We start from the raw sequence: 27,242 nt of genomic DNA, 5'->3' as shown, positions 1-27,242 counted from the left end.
CCCTGGGTCGGGCTCTGTGCTGACAGCCTGGATCCTGCTTTGGATTCTGTGTCTCCCTCTCTCTCTGCCCCACCCTCGCTTGCACTTTGTCTCTGTCTCTGTCTCTCTCTCAAAAACAAATAAAACAATAAAAAATTTTACGTAAAATGAACAATCCAACTCCGCATTCCCACTAGCTATATATCAAATGCCCAAAGGTCACAGGTGTCTCCTGGCTGCTGCATGAGACAGTAAACATTATAGAACATTTACATCAGCACAAAATTTTCTATTGGGACAGCATAGCTCTAGAATGAAATTCTAAGGGTAATGGAGCATACCCTGCCTCTGCCCTGCTGACAGACTGCCTAGGTAAATGGGTGAGGTTTTGTGGGATGACAATCTGCACAGTACAGTCTGAGAACAAGCCATTCATTCAACTATAGGACTGATGTCAGCAATGTAGGGAGCTGTCAGCTGAGGCCCCATGGTCAAGCACATTCAAGTGGAGGATGGGCGACCACTTGTGGGAATGGGGCATAAGAGACAATGTGTGTGTCTCCATCCACATGCATGCCCATGCATCTGAGTTTGTATATGCATTTATGGAATGATGAGGAAGAGATTCTGCCTTAAATGACCCCCAAGTTCCTATCTCTCTAAAGAGTGTATTCCACTCCGTATCTTTGGCCCGTTCTTAAAGTTCTCTGGGAAAGGACTGCCCTGGTCTCTAGTGTTCTCAAGCTTCACTTACTAGATAAAAATTTGTACAAAAGTCCTTCATAGCTCCTGAGGAGACACATACTTACAAAAACCTGAGGTCATTTTCCTCTATGCAAATGGAACCTCTCTCATGCTGTGGTTTGAGCTTCTTTTCTTAACAGATTTAAAAACCAGGCACTCTTTATAGTGTGGTGCAATTTTCCCAGAGTAGGGGGGGCAGGCATCACTGTTGGTATCGGAGAGCATTTTAGGAGGCAGATAGACACTGCGTTAAATAATATTGAGTCAGAAATGAGAAAATTATTTCCCTTTTGACTCCCTTTCAATTCTAATTGCATCAAAGAGGAGAAGCTTTCATTTTGGTCCTAGTCTTTAGTGCCTCTCTAACAGTCATTAATTTTTTTTTTTTTTAATGAGGGAAAGGGACCCTCAGGTTCTGAGTCTTGGACAGGGGAAGGAAATCTAACTAGGATATGATAACATCATTTCATTTTTATTTATTTATTTTGAGAGAGGGAGAGCATGAGTGGGGGTGGGGGGCTGAGATAGAAGGAGAGAGAGAGAATCCCAAGCAGGCACAGTGGGCACAGAGCCTGATACAGGGCTTGAGCTCATGAACTGTGAGACCATGACCTGAGCCAAAATCAAGAGTCATATGCTTAACTGACTGAGCCACTTAGGTGCCCCTCACTGTATTTATTTATTTTAAAAAAATTTTTTAATGTTTTATTTTATATTTGAGAGAGAGAGAGACAGAGAGAGACAGAGCATGAGCAGGGTAGGGGCAGAGAGACGAAGACAGAATCTGAAGCAGGCTCCAGGCTCTGAGCTGTCAGCACAGGGCCCGATGTTGGGCTCAAACCCAGGAGCAGTGAGGTCATGACCTGAGCCAAAGTAGGATGCTCAACTGACTGAGCCACCCAGGCATCCCTCATTGTATTTATTTTTAAGGTCACTTTCTATTCATGGTAAGTGATTCCGGTCTTCTGTTTTATGATAGTGATTAAAATATTCCTTTCATATTGATAGAGAATATGGTAGGTAGATGAAGGCCAAAGTTTTACAGACAGTACAAGAATGATGGTCATTTTGGAAGCTGTGTTTTGACAGAAAGAGTAGCGGACATTACAGTCCATTCTAATTGAAGAATTGAATCAGAGACCCTAGTCATGGGACCTTGGGCAAATCACTTCAGCTCCCTATAAAAGGTGGGCAGTGTTGGAGAAAGTACCCAGCTGATGAGATCAAAGGTAATGATAAGGTGGGAAAATTGGTAACCCTTAGGGGGGTGATGCTGAGGGGGAGTGCTATGCCAGCATAAGGTGTTATTACCATTGCCCTGTGCCCATAGGATTAATAATCCTTCATTCTTTCAAAACTGAAAGGGCATCTAATCATATCTAGATTCTTAATCCTTCAGGGCAAAACTGGCTCCTCATTGGATCACTGGAAAAAGTCTAGTGATTCTGGTGGGAATGGGGAAGATCAGTGGAAGAACTGGTTACCATTTGGTGCTGCCTCTTCTGGATAGAACTTGGAGTGGCCTGGGTCCTCAGTCTCCACCCACATCCAGATTCCTATTCTGTACTGAGTCAGATGCACACCAGGGTCTTGGGGGTGGCCTTTTGTGATGTATTGTTGCTCGAAACAGGTGTTTTGCTAAACTGGGTAGGGAAAGTTGTGTAACAGATATTCTCATGGATCTTGACTCTGGGGTTCCTGTTGTGTTTAGTGTAGTAGTTTCTCCTGGAGGATTTGGATTTCCGTAGGTAGCATCCCATTGACCTGGGAAGGGAAGAGGAAATAGAAACCTTCAGTCAGTCATTTGCTGATCTTGGACTTTTAGGAAAAATCTCATAAGACCATCTGTGAAAAGAGACAATAAAATGATTTGTCCCATTCTTGATGAGGGTTCACATAGATGTATGTGAAGTTAAGTTGTAGGAAAAGACAGTAAAACTTATTTTGCAAATAAAATTAATGGCATGAACATACCATCAGGGTTCAAAGGGATACTAAATTCAACAGAAAAGATTTACTAAGAGTTCAACAGGATCAGGGAAGACTTCTGATAGAGTAGAATCCACTAAGTGTCAGGCTGTCTACTAAGCATTTTATAATCATTAGCTCATGTGACACAACAATCCCATGAGATAGATATTATATTCCCATATTATCCACAAGGAATAAGCTTTGTGAGGTCCATTTCTCCAGGGTCAAATATCAAGCTAAACTGATAAAAATCTAATTAGAACCCAGTTCTGAGTTCAAAAATGAGCTCTTAACCATTATGATACACTGTCTATTGGAATGTCAGGCTGGAAGAGCCTGAGAAGTTTAGTTAAACTGAAACCCTTCATGTAACAGATAAGAAAGCAAGCCCAGTGGGATTTCATTTGATTTTTCTAGCATGGGTTTGTATAGAAAAGGGTTTGTATAGAAAACTGGTAGAAAATGGAAGAAAGAAGTGAACTTTTATTAGGAGTCTATATCTAGATTCATATTGTCACTTAACCTTCACACTACCCTATGAAGTAGATATTCTCATTTTACAGATAGGGAAACCAAGGCCTAGAAACGTTAAAGCAATCCCCCAAAGTTCCAGGTTTATATGATATCAAAACCAAAATTCTTCCTCCTACAGCATTCTCATAACTTTCTAAGTCAAGAAAGTGAGGTCGACGGTGAAGAAACAGGGCTAAAAGCAGTGAGGTGTCCTGAAGAGGTATGAACAGGGAATGATGGATTAGAGGCTGCACCTTAGGAAAACAAACTTGATGTGAAGACGAGATTGAATGGGATGGACCTGAGGCAGGGGAGTGCTGCCAGGGTGGGGGTGGGGGGGACTTCCTGCAGTACAGGCTTTTGGTGACAAGCCTGGAAGCAAATATACCAAACGCAGTTAAGAAAGAGGAAGCCCTCAAGAGGCATTGTTAAGGGAATACCCAAGAATTTTCAGGGTTTGGTAAAAGGAATGAAAGGGAGGAAGGAGAGATGGTGCTGAGGTCTTAATCCAGAAGCACTTGAGAGGGCAGCCATGCCCTAGATGGCCATGGGGAGGGCAGGAAGGATCATCTTTGAGGGGAGAGTGAGAAGGCTGATTTTGAGGGGATAACAAGACAAAGTCAAGTCAAGTGCCAATCAGGAAGTTAGAAAGAGATGAAGTTAGAGTTCAGGAGAAGGGTCAGGGGTGCAGTGAATATTTGGGAGCCATCAGCACTCCAGGGATCCAGGAGTGTAGGGATCAAAAGTGCATGGGATAGAAAGCATACCCTCAGGGTTACCTGTCTCCCCTAAAAATGGGACAAAACTCTGCATCTTAACAAAGAAAGATAAACACACGAGTACACCTGATTTTGTCCCCTGTAAGCTTGCTTGCACATTTGTATCAGTGTGGCATAATAGTGAGAAACCTAGATCTGATTTCCCCTCCTTTCTCTAGCAAGTCTGGGTTTAGAAGCCATGAGACGAAAGGCACAGATTTGGAACAAATGTCTGGTGTTGTTCAAGTTGTGGGACAGAAGTTGCCCAGGGAAGGTGTTTTGGTCTCTCTCACCCACCTCCCTTCCTTTCTTTCCCCTCAGTTCCTGCTCTCCCACCTCTGGGTCCTTACTCACTTTATCTTACCTAAAATTCCCAAATACACTCTTTGGTAATCTCCTCGCTGTCTGCCAACAGGGTGCCACTTCGGTCGGATCGCATGTAGAAGCCATTGGGTGCCAGTACCGTGAGCAAGTTGCTCCCATGAAGCTCTATACAGAAGTTGAGAGCAAACTTTCCCCAAGGGCGAAAGGTGCCAAAGGATGTTATTGACCAGAAGGATCCACCCTGTGCTGGGGAGGGAAGAGCTCAGGTCGGTGACCCATTCAGGACCAAATTTTCCAGCAGTACAGACTGAGGAGGCTCCCAGGAAGCATGCCAACCCTCCCTGACTACCCTACCCTGCCTGTGTTGGCAGGTCCCCCTATGGAAACTCAGGAGGTCTGGGCTTTGCTCTGCCCACCCATTCTGGGGGGCCTTGAAATGTGGAAACAAACAGAAACTCTGTTTTTCCTTTTATGATGAGTAGGATCTGAGCAGCAGGCTACAGGGCTAAGTCTGAGTCAGGGCTAAGGCAGGGCTAGACTCTGAACCCAGGGATGAAGAAGAGGAGCTCCTCACCCTGGAAGTGGTAGATGCCTTGGCGGCAAGGCAGCAGGTGAATGCAGTCAGGTTGATCCATATTGCACTTCATTAGGTCGTGTTCTGATGACGTGCCCACGTACCCATAACGACCTCGCAATACGAGGAAGGGACGGTTAGCTAATCGAATCCCAAATTCCTCATTTGGGCCTAAAAGATATAGAAAGAAGTTATCTGGATGAGCTGTTTCTAGATGCTTTCACAGATAGAAGTGGGAAGAGGGGCCCTAATTGTAAGATGTTGTCAATACTTTAACGATTAGTAAACACCTACTATGTTCTGGATCTTATGCTAGGTGCTTATGAAATGTTTGTGTAAGCACTAGTGGGACCCAAGAAATGTTGATGTTCTTCCTTCCTTTGAGATGTGTGAGTCTATTTAATCCTCATGATAATCCTGTGAGGCAGGCAGGCTGGATATCACCTCCATTGATATAAGGGAGCCAATGAAACCAAGGCCCAAAGAACTGGTTTGGCCAAGTGATGACAAAGCCAGTGACTCAGCAAATATACAGACCCAGATCTTCTCCCCCCAACTCCAGTGCTCTTTCTGTCATATCCCAGCTCCCTCTGAAAGCATCTCTTAGTTGCAATAACCTGGCAGGAGGTTTCTGTGCTTACCTGGAATGGTGGCATTGGCCATCAGCAGGCCATTGTCTATGATGCCCAAGAAGCGTCCATTGGGAGACTGCAGGATGATCCTGCCACAGTTCCAGTGCATGCGGAAAAAAGTGTCAGACTCCATTGGGTGCCCATTAGCCACCACTGTCCTGTGGTGCCTCTGGAGAGAGTATAGGGGGCAGAGAAGGGAAACAAGGACTGAAAATCTCAGCTTTCTTACCATCATTTCTATTCCTAGACCCTTTCCCACATCCCACCCACTAACCTTCTTCATTCTCCCTACCCTAGAAGGGTATGCTTTATGCTTTCACATCCTTTTTTGGAAAAATGTATTGTGGCCTTAGCTCTCCCACTTCTCCAGTTTGCTATTTCCCGGAGCCCATTATTAAAAAGGGACTGGATATCCATATGGAGAGAAATAGTCGTCAGCCCAGACTCCAAAATCATTTCAAAATGGATTATAGACAGAGAAATGAAAGCAAAACAATAAAATGTCTATAAGAACAGATGGGAAATTCTTTGCAACTTTGGGACAGGCAATGATTTATTGGAACAAAAAGCTCACTAACCATCTATAAAATGGGGAAATTGGAATTCCATCAGAATTAAAAACTTGCTGCTCAAAAGACACTATAAGCAAATGAAAAGGCAAGCCACAGATTGGGAGGAAACACAACACATATATTTGGCAAAGAACTTGACTTCAGAACATAGAAAGAACTCTTAAAACTCAATAGTAAGATAAACAATCCAGTGACAGATGGGCAAAAGATGTGAACAGACACCTCACAGAGAAGATCTACAAATGGCCAGTAAGCCACATGAAAAAATACTCAACATTATTAATTATAAGGGAGATGCAAATTAAAGCCACAGTAATATGTCACTACATACCTATTAGAGTGGCTAAAATTAAAAAGACAGAAAATACGATGCGAATGTGGAGCAATTAGAACTCTCATACATTACTGGCAAGAATGTAAAATAGTATATTCACTTTCAAAAACTAACATTTTCTTAAAAATAGAAGCACACATTGATCATGTGACCCAATAATTCTACCCCTAGGTATTTGCCTTAAGGTAACTGAAAATATAGGCCCATAAAAAAACTTGTACACAGGTGTTCATAGTGACTTTATTCATAATAGCCCAAACTGGAAACAACTCAAGTGTTCGTCAACAAGTGAATGGATAAGGAAATTATGTTTGCGTTTATGAGTGGTGGTATGAAACACTCCCTCGGCAATAAAAAGGAACAAACTACTGATACACAGATCACGAATGAATCTCACAAATATTATGCTGATGGAAGAAGAATACATACTGTAACTCTGTGTGATTCCATTTACATGAAATTCTAGAATAGACTAATCTATAGTGACAGAATACATAAAAGGGTAAAGAGGGGCTGACTGGAAAGGGGCAAGAGGAAATTTCTCTGGTGATAGAAATATTCTCTAACTTGTGATTGTGGCATAGTTGCACAGGTATATATGTCAAAACTTATTGTTGCTTAAAAATGGTACATTTTATGGTCTATAAATTTGCCTCAATAAAGTTGATTTTTTTAAAGAGGCCCCATTGGATAAAATTGGGCCACTGGTTGAAAATTGGCATGGCCCTCCATTGTTCACTTCAGCATCTGCCTTGAAGAAGGAGAAAGTACATCTAGAATGGGAGAGCTCAGGGATCAAGGGTTCTCCTGCTCAGAAGGCCAAGGTCTCACCTGGGCTAGGTAGCAGCCATTTGCTGTGCGAAGCTGCAAGGTGAGGCTCTCGTTGTCATATTCAAACTGGAACAAGGACATTGGGGTTATATGCTCAGAGGCAGCGTATACTCCAACATCTGCAGAAAAAGAATATGTCAGAAGAAGCCAAAGTCTGGTATCACCCTCAGTGTCAGCCCCTCCTCCATGATTTATGGCTGGGGTTCCCTCTGTCTTCCCCCCTCAGCCTTCATCATCTCCTGCTGGCCCATAGGAGCCAGGAAAGCCCCAGGCTACTTTCCCCTAAAGCCCATGCCCCTGGTATTATCACTATGCTCCATGGCACAAGAGATCTTCTTGGGACCCCAGGACGTTCAAAAATCTTTGTTGATCACAAATAGATTTTTCTCTCTCCAGCAGCCAGCTCTCCCTCCCTCCACAGCTGTGTTCAACCCAGCACTTGCCATAGATGATGGAGAGGAACTTCCGAGTCTTTGACCTGAGGCTGACCCACGTTGGACAGCGCTGTAGGATGAACCACTCCTCACCCCTATGGGGATTGGAGCCCAGGCCCAGGAGCAGGCGTGTGCCCTGTGGATACAACATGCCTCCTTCTCCATCGCTCAGTGCCACGAGCCCTCCAGGTCGCACTTGCATGTGAAAAGCTGTCTGTGATGAAGGTTGGGGGACCAGCCGGTCTAAATGGGACAAGAAGAAGTGTGTTGAGGTCTCCAGGTGGTAGCATCCATCTTGGAAATGCAACAGGAAGCCACATTCTTCCAGGCAGGGAACTGGTGCATCCACCCAGATGCGGCCTGTGGTAGGGTCAGCCCGGGCATAGCAGTGGTTGATGGGGCTGTAGAGGATCACATGGACATGCAGGGCTGGCCGGGGTGTCCACATGTGGTAAGCTGAGAGGACCCTGGAGTTGCAGAACACATCTTCACCATCAGACTCCAGGTAACGACCACTAATTATGCACTGGAGAGTCCACTTGCCATTGCGGTGGAAACGCAGTAGGAAGCACCCATGGTGGCTGGTCCTTGGCCGGCCATAGCACAGACTGCCATCTGCCTCGCATAGGAGGTAGAGGCCCTGCAAACTTCTTAGTCGTACTACAGCCTGTGTGTCGTGTTCATTGCTCACCAAGATCTCCCAGGTCTAGAGGCATTGGGAGGAAGAAGAAGGAAATCAGTACTGCCACATGCCTAGGCCAGGAAGCCCTACCAACATCACCCCTGGCATCACCCTAGAACCTTCTTTGGGACCAACCACCTTCCCCTCTCCATCGACCTCCTTGTTGTCAGCTCTTCCAGCCTCTCATCCAACAGTAATGAAAGGATTTCAGGGGATCTCTACTCCTGGAATCAGAGTGCTTCTCAAGAACCCAAAAGAAGTTCTAAACGCTTACTTCCAGCTAATAGAAGGTAAAGTTCCCTCTCTCTTACTTGCTGGCTTCCTTCAAAACCTAATTTTCCAAGGAGTGCTTTGATTTAAATGTTACTTTTCTCTTCCTCACTGTTGCCCCTGGATAGCACACTAGCCAAACTCCCATCCCCAAAGTCCACCTCGCCAGCAGGGCAGGAGAAAAGCAAGACCTCTTACAGGTGGGCCCAGACTCCAGGGATAAGGATGGGAACACACACAGTTGAGATACAATTGTCTGGTTCAGCTATGATCAACCCTGTTCTAAACAAGGACCTTGCTACTGCCTCACTCTGTAGTACCATTGCAGGGCTGCCTATACCTCTCTAAAATGAACTCTCCTAAGCTCATAGAGTACCCCATCCTTGAAATACAGCCAGAACAGAATCATGGGCCTCGCAGTCACTCCACTTGTACAACTTCCCCTGGATGCCCCTCCAGGCTGGGCTCTTCGTCTCTCCTCTTTGTGATGATGCAACCAGTCTGTAGTGGGATGGAGGGAAGAGAGCAGCCAGGGAAAACACGGCAGGAAGGGCTGATGCTTTGTCTCTCAGGACAGGTTTAGAGAGGGAGAGAGGGAGCAATGGAGACCTGCGAGTGACATCCTGGGGTCAGAGGGTCTCAGCCTTGCAATGGTAAAAGCTAGGAAGAGGATTATGTTGAGAGCGTACCTCTGCCACCACTGTGTACGTGCATACACACACACACACACACACACACACACACACACACACACACACACACACACACACACACGGCTTGGCCTTTGGGAAATATGGCTCCAGTATAGGTTTGCTTTGTTACCTGTCTCCGGCCCAAACCTTTCGCAGTAGCAGTGACTATATTCTTATAGGTCTCATAAGTGAGGTAGGATCCTGCCCAGCTGATGAGCCCAACCCTTAGCTCCTCAGGCTTGGGGCTTTGCGTCCACTCCATGTCATCCATGGGGCCGGCACCACAAGTGATGACACAGTCCGGCCCAGCCTTCCCCCAGTGGTGTGGTTCCACAGGCCATAGGGCCTGGAATCTGGCCTGTAGTACCCACCAGAAGACGTTCCCAGGGGGAACTTCTCAGGCAGAGGCTGGGCTAGGGCCCAGCGCCTCTGTGACCCGGGAGCATTGTGACTGTGAGGGCTGCCTCTTATCCATGGTGGGGAAAGGGCACTGGCCCAGCAATGTCAATCCACAACCCAGAGGAAGTGGGTCTAGGGCCTCTGGCACTAACCTCCTCACACAACTCCAGGCACCGAGATCAACTGAACGAAGACTGGGAATCAGAACTTTGGCCTGTACCAATGATCACCCTCACATGACTATAGGCAAGTCCTTCTCCTTCTTCGCTTTCTCATTTCAATGGCAGGGAGATAACCAACCTCTTTCTACCCTCCAAAGTGAGTTCTTCTTGGCTCCCTTGGGACTCAAGTGTTTTTGAAATTCAAAATATCCAAGAAAAATCTATTCACTTTTACAGCCCTTGGGAGGATGAGGCCAAAATGTCTTAGAAAGGTGCTTTTCAGGAAGTGTGGGGAAAACCTAGACAGATAACCCACAAGGATCAAATTACTCATATTAATCAGAAAGGGCTGGCTCAGAGCAGGGTAAAGAAAATGCCCTAGACGGGGAGAGCGCTGGGCATCCTCCTCACAATCCCCAGCCACACTGCTGCTGGGCAGACAGACAGTGCTGGCCCTCAGCATCCGAGCCCTTGCCCTCCAAGGGTCTCTGTTGGCCAACAGCCTCTGGCGCTCACTTCCTACAAAGCTCATGGAGATCAAGGCAGAACCTAGAGGAATTGATGACACAAAAGGAGAATGGCAAGAAGAAATAATGGTGGTGATGGAGGTTTTTGTTTAAGCTTTGCTGGGATTCAAAGGATAGGCAGAGTGGACCACATGTGGAGAAGAGCCCACCCTTCTGGTTCCATTCACCTACTTTCCTATTCCCTGTGGTGGGGGTGGGGGAGTAGAGGGCAGGGTTGTCTTCCCAGGTAGAAAGAGTTCCAGTGCAAGGTGAAGAACTTTAATTCGCAAGGCCCTACCAATGTTTTATAGAAGACGGCTAATAGACTAGAGTGACAGATTTCACCTGGGTAGTTTTTAAGATTCATATTCTTGGGCTTCACACCAGTCCTGATGAATCAGATTTTCTGAACGTTATCTTGGGACCCTATTTTCAAAAAATATCCACAACCCCTCGATTTTAATTAGCATAGTAATCATTAAGAGCCACTGCTCTAAGCAGCCAGGAGACGGAGAGGTACAGGACATACGTGCTTTACAGAATCATGAACGTAGAGCCTGTAATCCTCAGCAAAGTTCCCCTGGAATTGGGAGGGAATGGAAATTCCTCCACTGGAACTCCTGAAGTACTGTGGCCTTAAGAACAATGAGGGAGAAGCTGAGCGAGGGGAAGGCAGCAATGTGTGTGTGCGCGCTGGGGGGAGGGGGATGGCTGTGCAGCCTTAGCTACTTTCAGCCTCCCCCCATCATACTGTCCCTTTGTACGCAGCAACCCAGCACCACCCCCCAAGCCCCCGCTTCTAGGCTACAGACAACACTGTGTACAAACCACAGCAAATTTATTACTCAATATCCAGTGCCACATCATAGCACCACCCGGAGCCCTCACCTTCCCTCCCCACCTGGCCCCCAAATGGTACACCCAAAATGGAAAAAACAAAAGTAAACCCAGATTCCTGCTCCTCCTCTGGAAGAAGGGGCCTTAGCCCTGGAGGTCCCTTCCACAGGTTCCAGCAGGCAGGAGAGTGGACCCCTCCGTGCCCGGAGGCGAGGCTCCAGGCTCCAATGACAGAGAGAACATGCAGGCAGGAACAGAGGCCTGTGTCTGTGGGAGAGGAGGAGTGGGAGGGAAGGGCACTGCCTGAGGAGTCCGGGACTCTGGTCATCCCGGGATGCACGCGGGAGCTTCCGGGCAGCAGGGGCCGGCCCCTGGTTCGCTAGCGTTTCGACAGCTCATGGGACAGCCAGTCCAGCCCATCATACAGGCCTGTGCCTTGGGTGGCACAGGTGGCCTGGACGTACCACTGTGGGGAGAAGGAAAGAAAGGTCAGTAACAGGGAAGAAAAGAAAAGGGGATGCCTTTGCTCCTGGCCCCAGCCTGTGGCTCCCCCAGGAGAGGCAGGACCCTCACCGTGCGGCTGCGCAAGTGCTGCAGCCCCAGCTTGTCGGTCAGCTCGCTCACAGGCATGGCGTTGGGCATGTCCTGCTTGTTGGCAAACACCAGCAGCACCGCATCCCGCAGCTCGTCCTCCTGCAGCTGAGAGAGATGAAGGGGATGGAGTCTGGAGTCCCAGCAGAGTCTCCAGGCTTCCTCTTGCCTGCTGTGTAGGGGACCCCCCAACCCCCACCGCTTCTACCTTCCAGCATATTTGTGGGGAAGAATGTAATATTGTGCAGTCTACTGCTGAACACAAGACATAAAGTCATAAATCAGCTTGAGGCCATTTGGCCTGAAGTCCAGAGTCTTTTTCTAATGACTTGCCCTAGTCCAAATGACATTTCCAAATGCAAAAACAAGAATGAAGAATGTAAGATGAAGTTTCTCTCCACGCACATAATCTCCCTTTCCCTGCCAGCTTCTGAGGTGAAGATATGAGAAATCAAGGAAAAAGTCAGTCCTATACTTTTCACCTGACTCGAATTCCAAACAGGGTGAGATACTACTTGTGTCAGTGTCCACAAAGAGAAACACATTCAAGGCCTGTGAGGCATTTCCTGACTTTCACACTAGCACAGAGGTCTCAGAGCTCTGCCTCCAAACCAGGGCTCAGTTTCCAGCGCTCTGGGGGCTCACCATCTTCTGGAGTTCATCAGCAGATTCCTGGACCCGCTCTCGGTCATTACTGTCCACTACGAAGATGAGGCCCTGGGTGGGAAGGAAGAAAGAAAGGACGAGCAATCACTCTCACCCGGGACATATTCTAGTCTGGCTTTCTTCTTCCCATCTTTGTGTCCAAACCTTTCTCATCTAGTAAACTTTCACAAGGCTCTGCAAACATCCTGGCACAAATTGGAGATGCCCTGCAGGGAATAGTGCCTCTGCCCTCAGGCAAGCAGTGTAGCTAGAAGACGTGCAAGGGAACAGGGAAAGACTTGAGAGTTCAACGAGGCAGCATGAGGGTGCCTGGCTGTCTCAGTTGGTAGTAGGTGCAACTCTCGATCCTGGAGTCGTGAGTTCAAGCCCCACATGGGGGGTAAAGCTTACTTTAAAAATAAAATAAATAGGGGCGCCAGGGTAGCTGAGTCAGTTAAGCGTCTGCTCTTGATTTCTGCTCATGTCATGATCTCACGGTTCCCGAGTTTGAGCCCCATGCCAGGCTCTACACTGACAGCATGGGGCCTGCTTGGGATTCTCTCTCTCAAAATAAAGAAATAAACTTAAAATAAAAATAAAAATAAAAAGGCAGCATGGACTCAGAACCCTGCTTCTCAGGAGAGCATAAAGTGGCTAAGTCTCAGAAGACCAAGGCTAGTTCTGAAGGATGAGTAGAGGCAAGCGTACACACAGACAGAAGGAGGTAGAGAGTTTTTTCCCCTGGCTTAGGCCTTCAGTCTAAGCCATCATCTCAGTCTTTGCAGCCCTACCACTTTTTCTCCTGGGGTTGGAGAGCCCCATTCCCACCTGAGTGTTCTGGAAGTAGTGCCGCCACAGAGGCCGAATCTTGTCCTGGCCTCCCACGTCCCAGACTGTGAAACAAATGTTCTTGTATTCCACTGTTTCCACATTAAAGCCTGGAGATAATTGTAAAAAAAAATATATGTATATATATATATATATATATTTGAGAACAAAGTCCTGTAAGAAAGGAACTCACTAAATCTATGTGAAGTCATCAGGGACATAAAACCAGGAAACGATCAAGTCCGCTGGAAACAGAACCCCAGAGGACCTGCGGTACACAGACCAGCCGGGGCTAGGTCACATTCACCCCGCCAAGGCACCATCCAGCAAGCAAAGGTAACTGTGACCCACTTCTCAGGTGTCTGGTGTCAGGGTCAGCCTCTGCACAGAGATAAGGGCCTCAGGCAGAACCGCGAGCCCACCCAGAGAAGGCCTGCCGCCAGCCTCCCGCTCCTCCCGGCCTCGCCTCCGAACTCACCTATGGTGGGGATGGTGGTGACAATCTCCCCCAACTTCAGTTTGTACAGGATTGTGGTCTTGCCGGCTGCATCCAATCCAACTGCAAAGGAGAGGGGCAGAGGGCTGGAGATGGGAGCGAGGGAGCCCTCTAGAGACCAGGGAAGGGGAGAGGCCAGGACAGCCGACGGAGACGGGGGCGGAGAGCTCCTGCGCCTGCAGGTGCGCGCTGTTATCAACCTTCGAGGCCTTGAGGGCAGTCTGGTGGTGAACACCAACTCTAGCCCCAAAGCGGGCGAGGGGCGGGAGGGGGCTAGTGGGTAAAGGACACAGAGGAGGGCCGCGCTCCTTTTAAAAGTCGTCTCCAAGGGCGGAATCCTCCCTTCTTACCAGCCGGGCTGGGGCGTAGGGAGCTTCACCCCACCCAGGCCCGCAGCTCCCAAGCTCAGGCCCCGGGGTCGGCGCTGCAGACCGCGAGACGCCCGAGACCAGTGACCCCGGGGAGTTAGGACCTGGGTGACTCGAGATCAGAGACCCGGCTCAGCTGGGCTCGGAGGGACGCGGGGGCGGGAGGGCTGCGCGGGGGCCAACGCTCCCGTCCGGGCCGCGCGCTCTAGATTTGCCTCACCCATGAGGATCCGCATCTGCTTCTTCCCGAAGATCCGCGAAAAGAGCGCGGACACAGTGAGGCCCATGGCGGGGCCGGGGGAGGGGGTGCGGGCACGGACGCGGGGTGCGGGCTGGAACCGGCCGGCCGCTGGGGGATGGGGCGCAGCAGCAGAAGGAGGAGGCTCCGCCGCCGCCTCCGCGCGTCCCGGCCCGCCCTACGTCACTGCGGGCCCGCCCCCGCCAGGGCCCCGCCCCCTCCCCGCCCCTTCCCCGCCCCCAGGCTCCCTCTTCGGCAAATACTGAAGCTAAGCTAGTCTCCGCAGCCTTGCTGGATCTGGCGCGGGCTTTAAAGAGTGAAGGGTCTGGGTCTCCCCTTGTTTCTAGAGTGCTCGCAGCTCTGTGGCTGCTTCACCGGGAGCCCGAGCGGGGTCCGGGAAAGTCTACAATGCTCCACACGGACCCCGACCCCCAGCTTAACTGGCCGGCCTTTCGGCTTTGGTTTGTCGCGTCCAGCCCACCCTATTCTCCAGTGTAGCTTTTGCGAACTAGCATCATCGACTGTATGCACCACCCTCCTAGGGGAGCGGAAGCTCGGTGCAAGGGTCTTATTCCTCTATTTGGCCCTCTCAGCGCCCAGAGAGGGGCTTTGAGCGTGGCAGGTGGTTCAAATGACCCTAGAATCTCGAGAGGAGTGTGCCGGAGATGAAAAAAGAAGGTGCCCTCGTGCTAGCTGGACTTCTTGGTTTTCCAATCAGCAGAACCTACTGCTGCATACTGGAGAGCTCCGCCTTCGCCTCCATGGTTCCAGACACAACGCCTTTCAGTTGATCCAGACAGCTTTTCTGAAACTTCTTCTCTTGGCCACAGACCCGGGAACCCGGGTTTTTAATGCACACCTATCCAGGGTTTTACGAGACTTTTGTGGCCCTAGACTCCAGGAGCTTCACAAGTATTTTCCTCACTCAGCAACAGAGGGGAAATAGCAGGATAGGAATTTAAGTTTCTATTATGAGAGAGTCTGGGTCAGTGCCAGACACATAATATATGCTTACCAAATATGATACTTGCTGGATTTAACGGACTAATAGGATTGCTCAAAGGCAAGCGATTTGAAACTCAATTGCCAGTAGGCTTCTAAGATCAATGCTTACGGACTGGACATGGTGAGGTGAGCTGAGAATCAGAGAACCTTCATTAATTCACTCATTCAACAAATATTGAATGCCTACTATGTATCACTGTTCCAAGTCTCAGTTCAAATCTCACTTCTGCCCCCCGCCCGCCCCCCCTCCCTGGCCCTTTTGGAGGGTTTGGCTTCAACAGTCCTCATAACTTGTTATTTTCTAAAAAAGGAAACCAATATCTGTCATATCTCATGACGTTATGATGAATATTAAAATGATGAAACTATCTGAATGTTTTGTATATTGCAGTTGGATGTTATCTGGACCACTAAGAAACTAATTGGGTCTGAAAAGACCTCCCGGGTCTGCCCCAAACTGACCCGAAAAGTCTGTAAAGAGAATACACTTTGAGCACCAGGTATGAGTGAGTGTAAGACTTTCCTTTACTCTTTAGCCATATACTTGCATTCCTAAGAAGGCTCTTCACAAGGTTGAAGAGTGCATTTAAAAGAATCCCAATATAATAACACAACTAGAGCTGACTGAGTCAAGTCAGTTCTACATCTTGAGCTCCCCCCGCCCCCTCTTTAATGTTTATTTATTTATTTTTGAGAGGGTAGGAACAGAGAGAAAGTAAGAGAGAATCTAAGGCAGGCTCCGCTTTATCAGTGCAGAGCCTGATGCAGGGCCTGATCTCATCAACCATGAGATCATGACCTGGGCTGAAATCAAGAGTTGACGACTAGCTGACTGAGCCACCCAGGTGCCCCAATCTTTAGCTCTTTTAATTAGCCTCTTCTTTTCCATCCCTGTTGTCACTGCCCTATTTCACTACCATCTCTCTTCCTCGGGACAGAAATAGCCTCTTTACCTTACCTCCTTACCTGCCCCTTGGTATACAAGTCTTGATGATGCCACTCAAGATTAAAATCCTTTAATGTCTTCTTAGCACTCAAGATAAAAATAGAAATGCCTTGGGTGCCTGGGTGGCTCAGTTGGTTGAATGTCTGACTTCAGCTCAGGTCATGATCTCACGGTTTGTGGGTTGGAGGCCCACTTCTGACTCTGCGCTGATATCTTAGAGCCTGGAGCCTGCTTCAGATTCTGTGTCTCCTTCTGTCTCTTTGTCTCTCCCCTGCTTGTTCTCTCTCTCTCTTTCTCAAAAAGTAAATAAATAAACATTAAAAAATAAAAAAAATAGAAATGCCTTAATTTAAGTCTCTACCTATTGGGCCAACCCCATCTGTTGCCACCTCTTTCACCCTAAGCTACCGTCATGAAGTGATTCTCAATGCTTCTTGGGTGAGCCAGGCTCTATGATACTCCGGGAGTCCTTGCAATCATTTTTCTCTGCCTGGAATGCTTGTTTCCCTCACCTTTAGTTAGATCACTACTCATGCTTCAATCCCCACGTATTTTCCCTGAGAACCTTCTCTGCCTCCCCTAGACAGGCCTCCCTCCTAACTCCCATAGCACTTTGTGTATACCCATACATACTGGCATGAGAGCAGGACTTATGTTTGCACCTCTGGTGTTTCATTAGATGGGGGCTCCCTGAGGCCAGTCTCTTCATGGTAATCACCTGGAGCAGCCCTTGGTACGTTGAGAGTTGGACAGATATACATAGGATTCCTAGCTCTGTGACCTTGGGCATGTTATTTAACCTCTCTGTGCCTCACGTTTCCATTCACTGAGCAGAATAATTTTAAGGGCTAAATATCAAAACTCTTGTGAAGGTCCTGAAATATACTTGGCACACAGGATGGAGGTCATGCCTATAGGATGCCCTCTACATGTATTTGTTGTTTCAACTCGGCAGAACTCAGGAAGGGTGTAATAATCATACTAGACGCCTAGGAGGGCTAAAACTGTCCTATCAAGGGTTGCAGTTTTCGTGGTCTAAATGGGAGTCTCAATTGTTGATTACTTTAGAGACAAAGGTGCTGAGCCGCAAATGTGGGGACGCGTCGCTCATCTAAGTTAGGACTCAGTGCGACGTTGCCCACTCTCCCTCGCTCATCGTATCCCTATGGTACTCCAGCAAAGGATTATTTTTATTTTATTTGTTTTTGACTGCGCTGGCCCTGCGCTCAAAGCGCTGCTACTAACAGGCTGTCTCCCACCCACAGGCCGAAATAGCCCCACCCACCTCGCGCCTACTAGGGGCGGAACCTGCTGCGTCGCGCTGCCGTCACTTCCAGCGGACCCGGAAGCGCCGTTTGGGGCAGCTGTGCTTAGGAAGTCTTCATGGGGTTACGTTCGGTTTAAATCCTTGGCCGACCGTGGGCCGAGGGCCGTCTGGGACTGCTGTGACGGGCGCCAGCACCGAGATCGGAGCAGCCTCTGGGACAGTACAGGCGAGCCCTGGTCGTGTGCTGCTCTCGTGCCGGCGTCGCCCCGCCTCTAAGGTAGGACCCGCCCCCGCCCTCCGCGCCCGGGACCTGGCGGGCGCTTCTCCTAGGCTGTGCTGTGCCGGGCATCCGGTCTCGGACAGCTAGGAGGAACGGTGTGCGCCTGTGGGGACAAGTCTCTTTTTGTAGTTTAGTGCCCCCGCCACGGTCTTCGCGACCCTCTTCTGAGCTGCCCGAAGGCTGACGTCGAGTAACCCGTTCTGAACATGGAGAAGTTTGGGATGAATTTCGGGGGCGGACCGAGCAAGAAGGACCTGTTGGAAACCATTGAGACACAGAAGAAGCAGCTTCTCCAGTACCAGGCACGTCTCAAGGATGTGGTCCGTGCCTATAAAAGCCTACTGAAAGAGAAGGAGGCTCTAGAGGCCAGCATTAAGGTGCTGTCGGTATCCCACGAGGCGGATGCGGGCCTCGACGGTGTCCAGCCTCCAGGCCTCACTTTTCCTGACTCTGTAGATGACCGATGCTCAACTCACAGCGAGGATAGCACTGGGACCGCCACCAGCTTGGATACTGCGGCCAGCCTCACCAGCACCAAGGGTGAGTTTGGGGTAGAGGACGACAGACTGCCTCGCGGAGCACCACCTCCAAAGTCTGAAGAGGCCAGCGGGTCGGAGAGTGGCGTCAGCAGTAGCAGTGGGGAAGGACCATCTGGCGGTGGGGAAGCGGACAAACGACTGCACCAGCTAAAGACTCAGTTAGCTACTTTAACTAGCTCTTTGGCTACGGTCACCCAGGAGAAGTCTCGCATGGAAGCTTCTTACCTGGCTGACAAGAAGAAGATGAAACAGGACTTAGAGGATGCCAGTAAAAAGGCAGAGGAGGAAAGGGGCCGTCTGGAGGGAGAGTTGAAGGGGCTGCAGGAGCAGATCGCAGAAACGAAGGCCCGGCTTATCACCCAGCAGCATGATCGGGCCCAAGAGCAGAGTGACCATGCCTTGATGCTTCGTGAGCTCCAGAAACTGCTGCAGGAGGAGAGGACCCAGCGCCAGGACTTGGAGCTTCGGCTGGAAGAGACCCGTGAAGCTCTGGCGGGGCGGGCATATGCAGCTGGTCAGATGGAAGGGTTTGAACTGCAAACCAAGCAGCTGACCCGTGAGGTGGAGGACTTGAAAGGTGAGCTGCAGGCTCTTCGAGATGAGAAGAATCGGCCAGACCCGCGGCTGCAGGAGCTTCAGGAAGAGGCTGCCTGCCTGAAGAGCCATTTCCAGGCCCAGTTGCAGCAAGAAATGAGGAAGGTAATAATTGCTTCAGACATTCATCAGTTAGCCTGAAGTGGAAAATAGTGGGGGTTTTTTCATCTTTGGTAATTAGAACCAGTAGGTGTGCTGTCAGTTGTTGACGCCATTTAGAAGGTTTTACCTTGAGTCCTGGGAAATCTATTCTGTGTGATGTTGGCAGTATCCACAGAATGTGCTTCCAACAGGATGTAAAGTGTCTCAATGTCCGGCTGGTTTGGAGTCAGACACCTCTGAATTTCTGGGCCGTGGCCTCTTGCCAGGGCTGCTCTGTGAAGCAGGGTAGTGGCAGCCGCACAGTGAAAAGTAGTGCACATACCCATAGGTATATGCATGTGTTTAGATAGTGGTTGGTATATTCCTATAAGGAGGGGGCGAGGCAAAGGAATTTTGGCAGAAGCCACCTCTTGTAATTGCTTCCAGTCAATTTGCGTGTTCTGGAAAGGTGTGCTATTTTACAGTGGTGTGCTATTTTACAGTGCTCCTTTCAGTGTGGAGAGAGATCCAACTGAGTTTTGAACTCCAGGAATATTGGGAGAGGAAAAGAATGTCCCGTGATTTCTTAGTAGGATTTGGGGAAGCAGATGATAAACAAAGGTCACACACTTCATGTGCGCGCTTGGTGTATGACGGGAGAAAGTGGAAGCGTTAAGCAGAACAACAACAGATATACAGAGGTTCTTAATACTGTTTGGTAGAATGTAACTCTTGGAGCAGAACCCAAGCAGGTTATAGGAACTTTCGTTAGCTTCTGCATCAACAGAACACCCCCCCCAACCCCCCCCGCCCATTCCCATTCTTGCCAGGCTATTCCCACCTTGTGACCCTTTGGCTCCCTTCTCTTGCTTTCTCAAAGATTGCCATAGGGCTTTGTGACTTTTCTGGATGCATTTCCATCTGCTCCCTTGTTTTCCAGACAGCCCTTGCAGAAGATCAGCTGCGCCAGCAATCTCAGGTCGAAGAGCAGAGGGTGGCGGCCCTGGAGAATCAAATAGCTGAGGTGTCAGAACTGCTGGGCACCTATGAGAAAGCCAAGCAGAAGGACCAGCTGGCCATTCAGAAGCTAAAGGAGCGCATTCTGCAGCTGGACCTGGAGAACAAGACGCTGGCTCTGGCAGCCTCCAGCCGGTCCCCTCTCGACGGCCACGGAGAGGAGTCCAGTCTGGATGTCAACGTCCTGAAGGATAAGATGGAGAAGCTGAAGAGGCTGCTGCAGGTTGCTGCCAGGAAAAGCCAGGTGACCCTGGATGTGGAGAAGCTCTGTGACCTGGAGATCATGCCCAGCTCGGAGGCTGCTGACGGGGAGAAGGCCTCTGTGCTCTACTATCAACAGGAGCTGAAGCAGCTGAAGGAGGAGTTCGAGAGGTACAAGATGAGGGCCCAGGTGGTCCTCAAGAGCAAGAATGCCAAAGATGGCAACCTGGCCAAGGAGCTGGAGGAAGCCCAGGAGCAGCTCGCCGAACTGAAGGAGAAGTATATCTCCCTGCGGCTGTCCTGCGAGGAGCTCGAGCGCCAGCACCAGCAGGAGGCCGACGACTGGAAGCAGGAGCTGGCCCGGCTGCAGCAGCTCCACCGGCAGGAGCTGGAGCGCAGCCAGCTGGACTTCCGGGACCGCACGCTCAAGCTGGAGGAGGAGCTGCACAAGCAGCGGGACCGGGCCCTGGCCGTGCTGGCCGAGAAGGACTTGGAGCTGGAGCAGCTGCGTTCCGTGGCCTTGTCCTGCGGACTGCCGGGCCGCAGGAGCCCCGTGGGCGGCGGAGGCCCTGGAGACCCTGCGGACGCGTCTTCCCCAGACAGCCTGACCCAGGCGCTGCAGCTGGCTGCGGCCAACGAGCCCACTTTCTTCCTGTATGCCGAGCAGTTGGCCCGCAAGGAGGTGGAGATCACGTCGCTGAGGAAGCAGAGACACAGGCTGGAGGTCGAGGTGCACCAGCTGCAGGACCGGCTGCTGGAGGAAGGGGAGCGCCATCGCGAGGAGGTTGGAGCCCTGCAGAGCCACATCGAGAAGAATATCAGGGACCAGAGTAGGGAGGGAGCCAACCTGGAGTACCTCAAAAACATCATCTACCGCTTCCTGACCTTGCCTGACACCCTTGGCCGCCAGCAGACGCTCACGGCCATCCTGACCATCTTGCATTTCAGTCCAGAGGAGAAACAAGTGATAATGCGCCTCCCAACCAGTGGTAGCTGGTGGCCTTCTGGCAAGAGATGATGCCATTGTCACTGACTCCTGAAATTTCTGTGCCTCTTACGTGGGAAGGGACAGGATGTGGTTTCTACTGCCTCTTCTCTTACATTATCATTTTTTTCTTCACTGTGTTAAACTGGGAGAGTCTTCAATGTGGGATGGGGTTTTTCTGCCAAATGCCATTAATGCCACATTATCCTGGGGCCCAAGAGATACTGGAAGAGTCCCAACAGCATCTTCGGGTGGTGTGTTTGTGAGGGGAAGTGGGGTGAGAGATAAAGGTTGAGAGGTGCCAAAGTTGGAAGTGGTGAGAATCTTTTAAAATATGACTTTTTGTTTGAGTATTATGCTCCTAGCGCAGAACCAGGAGTAAATGTGACTCCAAAGGGAGTTCAGTTATTTCTAAACACTCACAGGACCAGCTGTTGACTCCCCATCTCATCTGAATCTGGTCCACTGCTGCCCCAATTTTCTGGGGACGTAAATCCAGGCTGGAGAGGGACCAAGACGTTTGAGATAGTGACAGATTGTCCACCATTATCCACAGATTCTTCAGTCCTGGAACTGGAAGCTTGGTCTAGGCGGGGCCGGGTACCACCCAATCAATCTGGATAAAGCACCCGCTGTAACCATCCTGTAGGGGGCGTTGAGCATCACTTCGGTCTTTAGGGATTTCCTGAGTAGCCTGCTTTTGGCCTGGATGGGGATATGATAGGCCTCTCGCATTTGACCCTGCCTTAACCTGACTGCCTAAAGTTGGCCTGAGATTGTGAGCGAATGCCTTTGCTATCTTTTCCTCCGCAGTTGAACTTTGATTACGAAAAAACCCCTAGCTTCTTACCAGAGGGGTCAGATTGGGAAACTGATCCTGTCTGGATGCAAAGAAATAGCTCAGAGATTTACAACTGCCTCCCATCCCCTCTGGCTGTTTCTGCCCTTGTAGGACAGAGAAGAGGAGGGAGATTTGCTGATTCCAGAAGATTGCTATGACCCTCACTGGAAAGTGGTGGAAGTTCAGCCGAGCGAGCGGCTGGAGTGCTTGCTGCCCTGTAGATAACATTCTGGCAACATCTCCATGTCCCTGCAGCCAGGATTTTCATGGGTTACTGTCACTAGGGTATTTTGCCTTTAGGGAGTAATAGAGTTTCAGTACACAATCGTTGTCTTCCTTACATGCGTTACTATAATTTTCCCTCCTTCCTGTGATTTTTTATATTTGGTCTTGTGTAAGTAGATTTGTTCTGCACTTAAGGAAAGGGGGCTTCAGGCATCTGGAAAGGGGAGACTCAGAAAAGTTGGGTTCAAACACTAATCAGTTCCCCTGCTTTTTCCTTTCCCCACCTTCTCTTGCGGGTTATAGAGATCTTTGGACCCTAAAGACCAGTGCTTTGCCACTGACTGGACTAATGTATGTCCTTCTGTTATTTCTTCATAGAGACCTGCTTTGGGATGACTTTGATTAAATGGGAGGCTGGGTGACCTGCACTATCTACAAACAGTAGACTTAAAACAGATGGGATGTGATGTGTTCAAATGATAAACTATGGAATCATTAAATCTGAACAACCTGACCTGTGTGCTTTCTTAGTGGTATACACACATACACACACACACGTATGTGTATACGTATACACATACACAGTGTGAATGCAAATAGTTAATGAAAAGGATGGAAATAACATATTAATTCATGAGCTTGGATCTAGGGAGGAATATTTCCATGCTTTACTTCGATCACAAAAAAATTTTTTTAGCCTGGAATTATGTGTGTTTGTGTGTAAGCAGCCACACTAGAAAAAGCTTTCTCATGGGTTTAGTGGGTGGGCTTGAAACTTCCGTAATTGCTGCTTGAAACTTGTTAAGAGTTAATCCATTTATTGAATGCTTTATTATGGTTCAAGTTAGGGTTCATGGTATTCTGGGAAAGTTTCTCAGGATTTCAAGCTAAAGTAAATCATCATTGTCATCTCTTAATTGTCTTACCTGATCCCCTTAAATGTAGCCTCTGTTCTGATTGCTCTCTCTAGGTGGTTTTGGACACCATAGAAAGATCCATAGTCCCAGCTGCTTTTTCCTAAGACTAGTAATTCAGGTGCTTTTGACTTTTGAGTAGATACCACATGGGAAAAGAAGGAAGTTAGGTTCTGATTAATGTAGAAAATTTTTTTTAACATTTATTCACTTTTGAGAGACAGAGACAGAGCACAAATAGGAGTGGGTAAGAGAGAGAGGGAGACACAGAATCCAAAGCAGGGTCTGGCTCTGAGCTTTCAGCACAGAGCTCGATGTGGGGCTTGATCTCACGAATCATGAAATCATGACCTGAGCCAAAGTCAGACACTTAACCGACTGAGCCACTCAGGTGCCCCTCTGATTAATAATTTTTAAAGTATTGATACTCATAAGCCTGTAAATACTCCCAACTGAAATGGAAAAGGCCTGCCCCCTTCCTGCCCTTAAGAACACAAATTCATTGTCTTCCCACATTTTCCTCCCAAATAAGTTTTTCAATTACTTGACTGGTTTTCTGGTGCTAGACACTCTTAAGGAAAGGGAGAGAGAAAAAATACTGAGATCAGATACAGAGAAAAATGAGTTTTCCCTTGGCCTCGGTTCCAGAATATCGGTGCATGAGGTGTGTCAATAAAGTAATGAAACAACTTTACCTTCATTGATACCACACAAATTGAGAATTGCTGAGAAGAACAGATGCAGGGAGAAGGGCTTTCTGCTTTCCCTTTTGTCCTCTTGTTGAGCTCCTCTTCTCTGGGGAAAAAAATGCCATGTAATCACGTCCTGGATGGAAGTCCCCCTCTCTTACCTAGAACTCTACGGCACTTGGCCTTGTCTTGAGAAGCTTCCACTATAGGGTTGTGTTTGCCAACTCTCCCCAGCTGCCAGCACCACGCCGAGCCATTCAGCCCTGTTACTCTACACACGTGTTGGTATCCTCCATTTTACAGATGAGGATTGTGGCTGAGATGTTAAATTTGCCCAAGACAATGTAAACAGTGGACGTCTGAACCAGGTCAGGTTACCCAACGCCTGTTTAATCTGGATGTGTTCCTGTCTTCTCAGGACTTGGGAGGGTCAGGACCTGCCTCCATGGGTGACTGCTAGGGATGGAGAGACTGATCTCTAGGTTGAACTGGGCCAGTTCAAATGGGAGAGAGAATCTCCAGCTATAAATTGCAGTCAAGAAACTTTGCTATGTTGTAGAATTAAACAGGCAACATTGGTTCTTTATAAAGAGCCTGAAAGCTGCCCTGTTCCCCAGGTTCTAGATGACCACTAATATTTAGGACTGGGAACATTCTAACAAAGCAAAAGGAGGGCTGGGTACCAGCTATTGCCCTGATGGGTTCCAACTATAGCTTCCAATAAAGCTGGGGAAACAGCTTAGGGAATTAAAAATGGAACCCTAACGAATGGGTCACTTTACCTGATCATCAATCCCCTTTACTTCCTCCTCTCCTCGGTTTTTGGGTGCCTTACAAGGCAGCCTCGTTACCTCAGGCTGATGGTTTTGGAGCAGAGACCTAGGTTCACACATTCTGGGTTGAAGTCTCAATCCAATCTCCTGCCGGTTCTGTGACCTTAATAAATTAATCTTACTGAACTTAATTGTTTTATGGGGATGGTAATACCTTTTCAGGGTTCTTTCCTCACCTTAAAGAAAAATAAAGAACCAGCACAGTACCCAAAACAAAGTAGGTTCTAAACCATGGAGTATTTAGGTGGCAGAATGGAAGGTAGACTGAGCTCTCTGGATTTGAGTCTAGTATTTCTTAGCCACAAATGTTGCCGTAAGCAAAAAGAAGTAACAATGGCCTTTTGTGGAGTGCCTGCTATGAAGCAGACTGCTAGCATTTTCCTACATTACTCAATTATCATGGCAATCTTGTGAAGCAAAAATGAGAGCATGGCAAAATATGAGGCTTGGCAAAACAAAATGAATTGCCAAAGGCCCAGGGCTAGTAATGACAGAATCAGGATTTAAACACGTGTGGCCCTGGGCTCTTTCTGCTGTGTTTCCCAGCGGAGGGCAATGAGGGAAACACTGGAAATGTGGCTTGCTGAGAAATTTAGGGGGCTGTGTTTCTGGGGGCAGGGGGGAGAAGGGTCACCCTCTCTGCACTGACAAGTGACTGCCTTATAATTTCTCTGAAGCCTCATTCTTCCCCTGCAACAGAGCTCTTTCTCACTGAAAATCATGAAATGGACTCGTGTGTTACAAGTCAGTTTTATGTGAATTTGAGTTTGAAAAATAGCCTGTTTTTCCTGGGACACTGATCTCCTGGATAACCCCAATGTCAAAGGTTCTGACAAACCCACAGTGTAGGGAGCCCCAAAAAGTGAAAGCCATCTGGAGGCTAGTGACCCTCTTTAGGTGGCAAACTCTATCTTTTCAGTTTAGCAGGTAGACATTCTCTGGCTCCCTGTACATTTGTCTGTCCCTATAGGCCACAGACAAGGGGCCAAATGTTTTCTTTCATGTCTGAGAGTATGATTCTGAAGACTGATACCACTTTATACAAATGTTACTTTTTTAATGTTTTATTTGAGAGAAAGAGAGAGCGCGAGCGAGGATGAGCAGGGGAAGGGCAGAGAGGGAGGGAGACAGAGGCAGAGAGGGAGGGAGACAGAGGATCTATGCTGGGCTCAAACTCACGAACCCTGAGATCATGACCTGAGCTGAAGTCGGACTCTCAACCAACTGAGCCACCCAGGAGCCCCTATACAAATACTAGTTTTTATTTAAAAAATTTGTTTAATGTTTATTTTTGAGAGAAAGAGAGATAGAGTGCAAGCAGGGGAGGGGGCAGAGAGAGAGGGAAATACAGAATTTGAAGCAGACTCCAGCCTCTGAGCTGTCAGCACAGAGCCCAACGTGGGGCTCAAACCCATGAATAGTGAGATCATGACCTGAGCCAAAGTTGGACACTTAACTGACTGAGCCACCCAGGCACCCCTACAAATATTACTTTTTAAATGTAGATTACACATACCTTTTTTTTTTAGTGTTTTTTATTTATTTCTGAGAGAGAGAGAGAGAGAGCATGTACAGGGGAGAGTCAGAGAGAGAGGGAGACACAGAATCCAAAACAGGCTCCAGGCTCCGAGCTAGCTGTCAGCACAGAGCCCGACGTGGGGCTCGAACCCACGAACCGCGAGATCATGACCTGAGCCGAAGTCTGACACTCAACCGACCGAGCCACCCAGGCGCCCCACACATACTTTTTTTTTTTTTTTTTTAACTGGGGCTATGCTGTCCACTGTCAAAATACTTTGGAGGTTAGTATTTAGAGTAGGGCTCGTTGTCTTTCTCTTAGTTCAATAGCTATCAGGTCTCTGAAAAATAGAGCCTCAGTCCAGGGGATTTTACAGGGCCATCCTAGGGGCATCCTGTCTTGGTGGCCTGTGTGGTCCACTGGGATCACTGCCCAATGTGAAGCTCTGGTTGGCTGAGTGGACATACCTAAAGGAGTCTGGCGGTCAAGCTTGTTTGTGTTGGGTTTGCAGGCCTAGGCTGTATCACCTGGCCAGTTTACATTTTCCAAAACTGGGATCCTTGGCACTGGTCTCTGCCATCACAATCCCTCCCGCGGCCCTATCAGAATACTCCCCAGCAGTATATTCCTACCCCTTCACGCCCTGCTGAGACGCCCCCTTCCTCCATGCTGATTTTTCTGATACCCAGCCATGTGCTTGTGCTTCCTTCTCTGAGGGCCTCCCACACCTTTTTCATACTGACCTTGGGCCCAGTGATTTACTGTGCTTTTATTTTTAAATTTACTTTTTTGTCTCTGACTGGCCTGTAAATTCCTCAAGGTCAGGCCCCATGCCTCATTCATCTTTGTGCTATCAGGACTTTTCATACCAACCACATACTGAGTGCTCAATACATAGCATGAATGGAAAAGAGGCTGAACATACCA

The 27,242-nt window shown here is 48.6% G+C and overlaps 3 protein-coding genes across 6 annotated transcripts; 1 reads left to right on the top strand and 2 right to left on the bottom strand.

Annotated features, from left to right (window-relative positions):
• Nucleotides 1–864: 864 nt before the first annotated feature.
• Nucleotides 865–9,723, bottom strand: FSCN3 (fascin actin-bundling protein 3). Of its 4 annotated transcripts, none has more exons than XM_039243578.1 (8): nt 9,441–9,721; nt 7,676–8,372; nt 7,233–7,351; nt 5,505–5,664; nt 4,864–5,034; nt 4,330–4,530; nt 2,208–2,487; nt 865–967 (listed from the first exon to the last, which is right to left on the bottom strand). In XM_039243578.1, exons 1-7 carry the CDS (start codon nt 9,579–9,581, stop codon nt 2,255–2,257), a joined length of 1,722 nt encoding a protein of 573 aa, XP_039099509.1. In that variant the 5' UTR covers nt 9,582–9,721; the 3' UTR covers nt 865–967; nt 2,208–2,254. The 4 variants fall into 4 exon arrangements, with proteins under 4 accessions (XP_039099509.1, XP_039099516.1, XP_039099531.1 ...); XM_039243585.1 differs by lacking the exon at nt 9,441–9,721 and adding an exon at nt 8,995–9,050; XM_039243593.1 differs by lacking the exon at nt 865–967 and having other exon boundaries at nt 2,424–2,487; nt 4,330–4,535.
• Nucleotides 9,724–11,195: 1,472 nt separating this feature from the next.
• On the bottom strand, nt 11,196–14,549 carry ARF5 (ADP ribosylation factor 5). Its single transcript, XM_039243466.1, has 6 exons — nt 14,362–14,549; nt 13,756–13,836; nt 13,278–13,387; nt 12,450–12,521; nt 11,787–11,912; nt 11,196–11,679 (listed from the first exon to the last, which is right to left on the bottom strand). The coding sequence occupies exons 1-6, from the start codon at nt 14,426–14,428 to the stop codon at nt 11,593–11,595; spliced, it is 543 nt and encodes a 180-aa protein (XP_039099397.1). The 5' UTR covers nt 14,429–14,549; the 3' UTR covers nt 11,196–11,592.
• Nucleotides 14,550–17,630: 3,081 nt separating this feature from the next.
• On the top strand, nt 17,631–22,874 carry GCC1 (GRIP and coiled-coil domain containing 1). Its single transcript, XM_039243453.1, has 2 exons — nt 17,631–19,115; nt 20,032–22,874. Exons 1-2 carry the CDS (start codon nt 18,084–18,086, stop codon nt 21,325–21,327), a joined length of 2,328 nt encoding a protein of 775 aa, XP_039099384.1. The 5' UTR covers nt 17,631–18,083; the 3' UTR covers nt 21,328–22,874.
• The last annotated feature ends 4,368 nt before the right edge of the window (nt 22,875–27,242 follow it).

The sequence above is a fragment of the Hyaena hyaena genome, unplaced genomic scaffold (genome assembly GCF_003009895.1).
Source record: "Hyaena hyaena isolate Hyena2069 unplaced genomic scaffold, ASM300989v1 scaffold_8, whole genome shotgun sequence".
NCBI classification, from domain to species: domain Eukaryota; kingdom Metazoa; phylum Chordata; class Mammalia; order Carnivora; family Hyaenidae; genus Hyaena; species Hyaena hyaena.
The sequence above is the reverse complement of the archived record's forward strand: the minus strand, read 5'-3'. Positions and strand labels throughout refer to the sequence as shown.

Coding starts and splice junctions, on each gene's coding strand:
- FSCN3 (XM_039243578.1), bottom strand. CDS start 9,581: ATGGATGACATGGAGTGGACGCAAAGCCCCAAGCCTGAGGAGCTAAGG. Junction 4,531..4,863: donor AGGCATCTACCACTTCCAGG/GTGAGGAGCTCC, acceptor TCCCCAGCACAG/GGTGGATCCTTCTGGTCAAT. Junction 2,488..4,329: donor AGTGTATTTGGGAATTTTAG/GTAAGATAAAGT, acceptor TTCCCTTCCCAG/GTCAATGGGATGCTACCTAC.
- ARF5 (XM_039243466.1), bottom strand. CDS start 14,428: ATGGGCCTCACTGTGTCCGCGCTCTTTTCGCGGATCTTCGGGAAGAAG. Junction 13,388..13,755: donor CACCACCATCCCCACCATAG/GTGAGTTCGGAG, acceptor AATTATCTCCAG/GCTTTAATGTGGAAACAGTG. Junction 11,913..12,449: donor CTGATGAACTCCAGAAGATG/GTGAGCCCCCAG, acceptor CATCTCTCTCAG/CTGCAGGAGGACGAGCTGCG.
- GCC1 (XM_039243453.1), top strand. CDS start 18,084: ATGGAGAAGTTTGGGATGAATTTCGGGGGCGGACCGAGCAAGAAGGAC. Junction 19,116..20,031: donor TGCAGCAAGAAATGAGGAAG/GTAATAATTGCT, acceptor CTTGTTTTCCAG/ACAGCCCTTGCAGAAGATCA.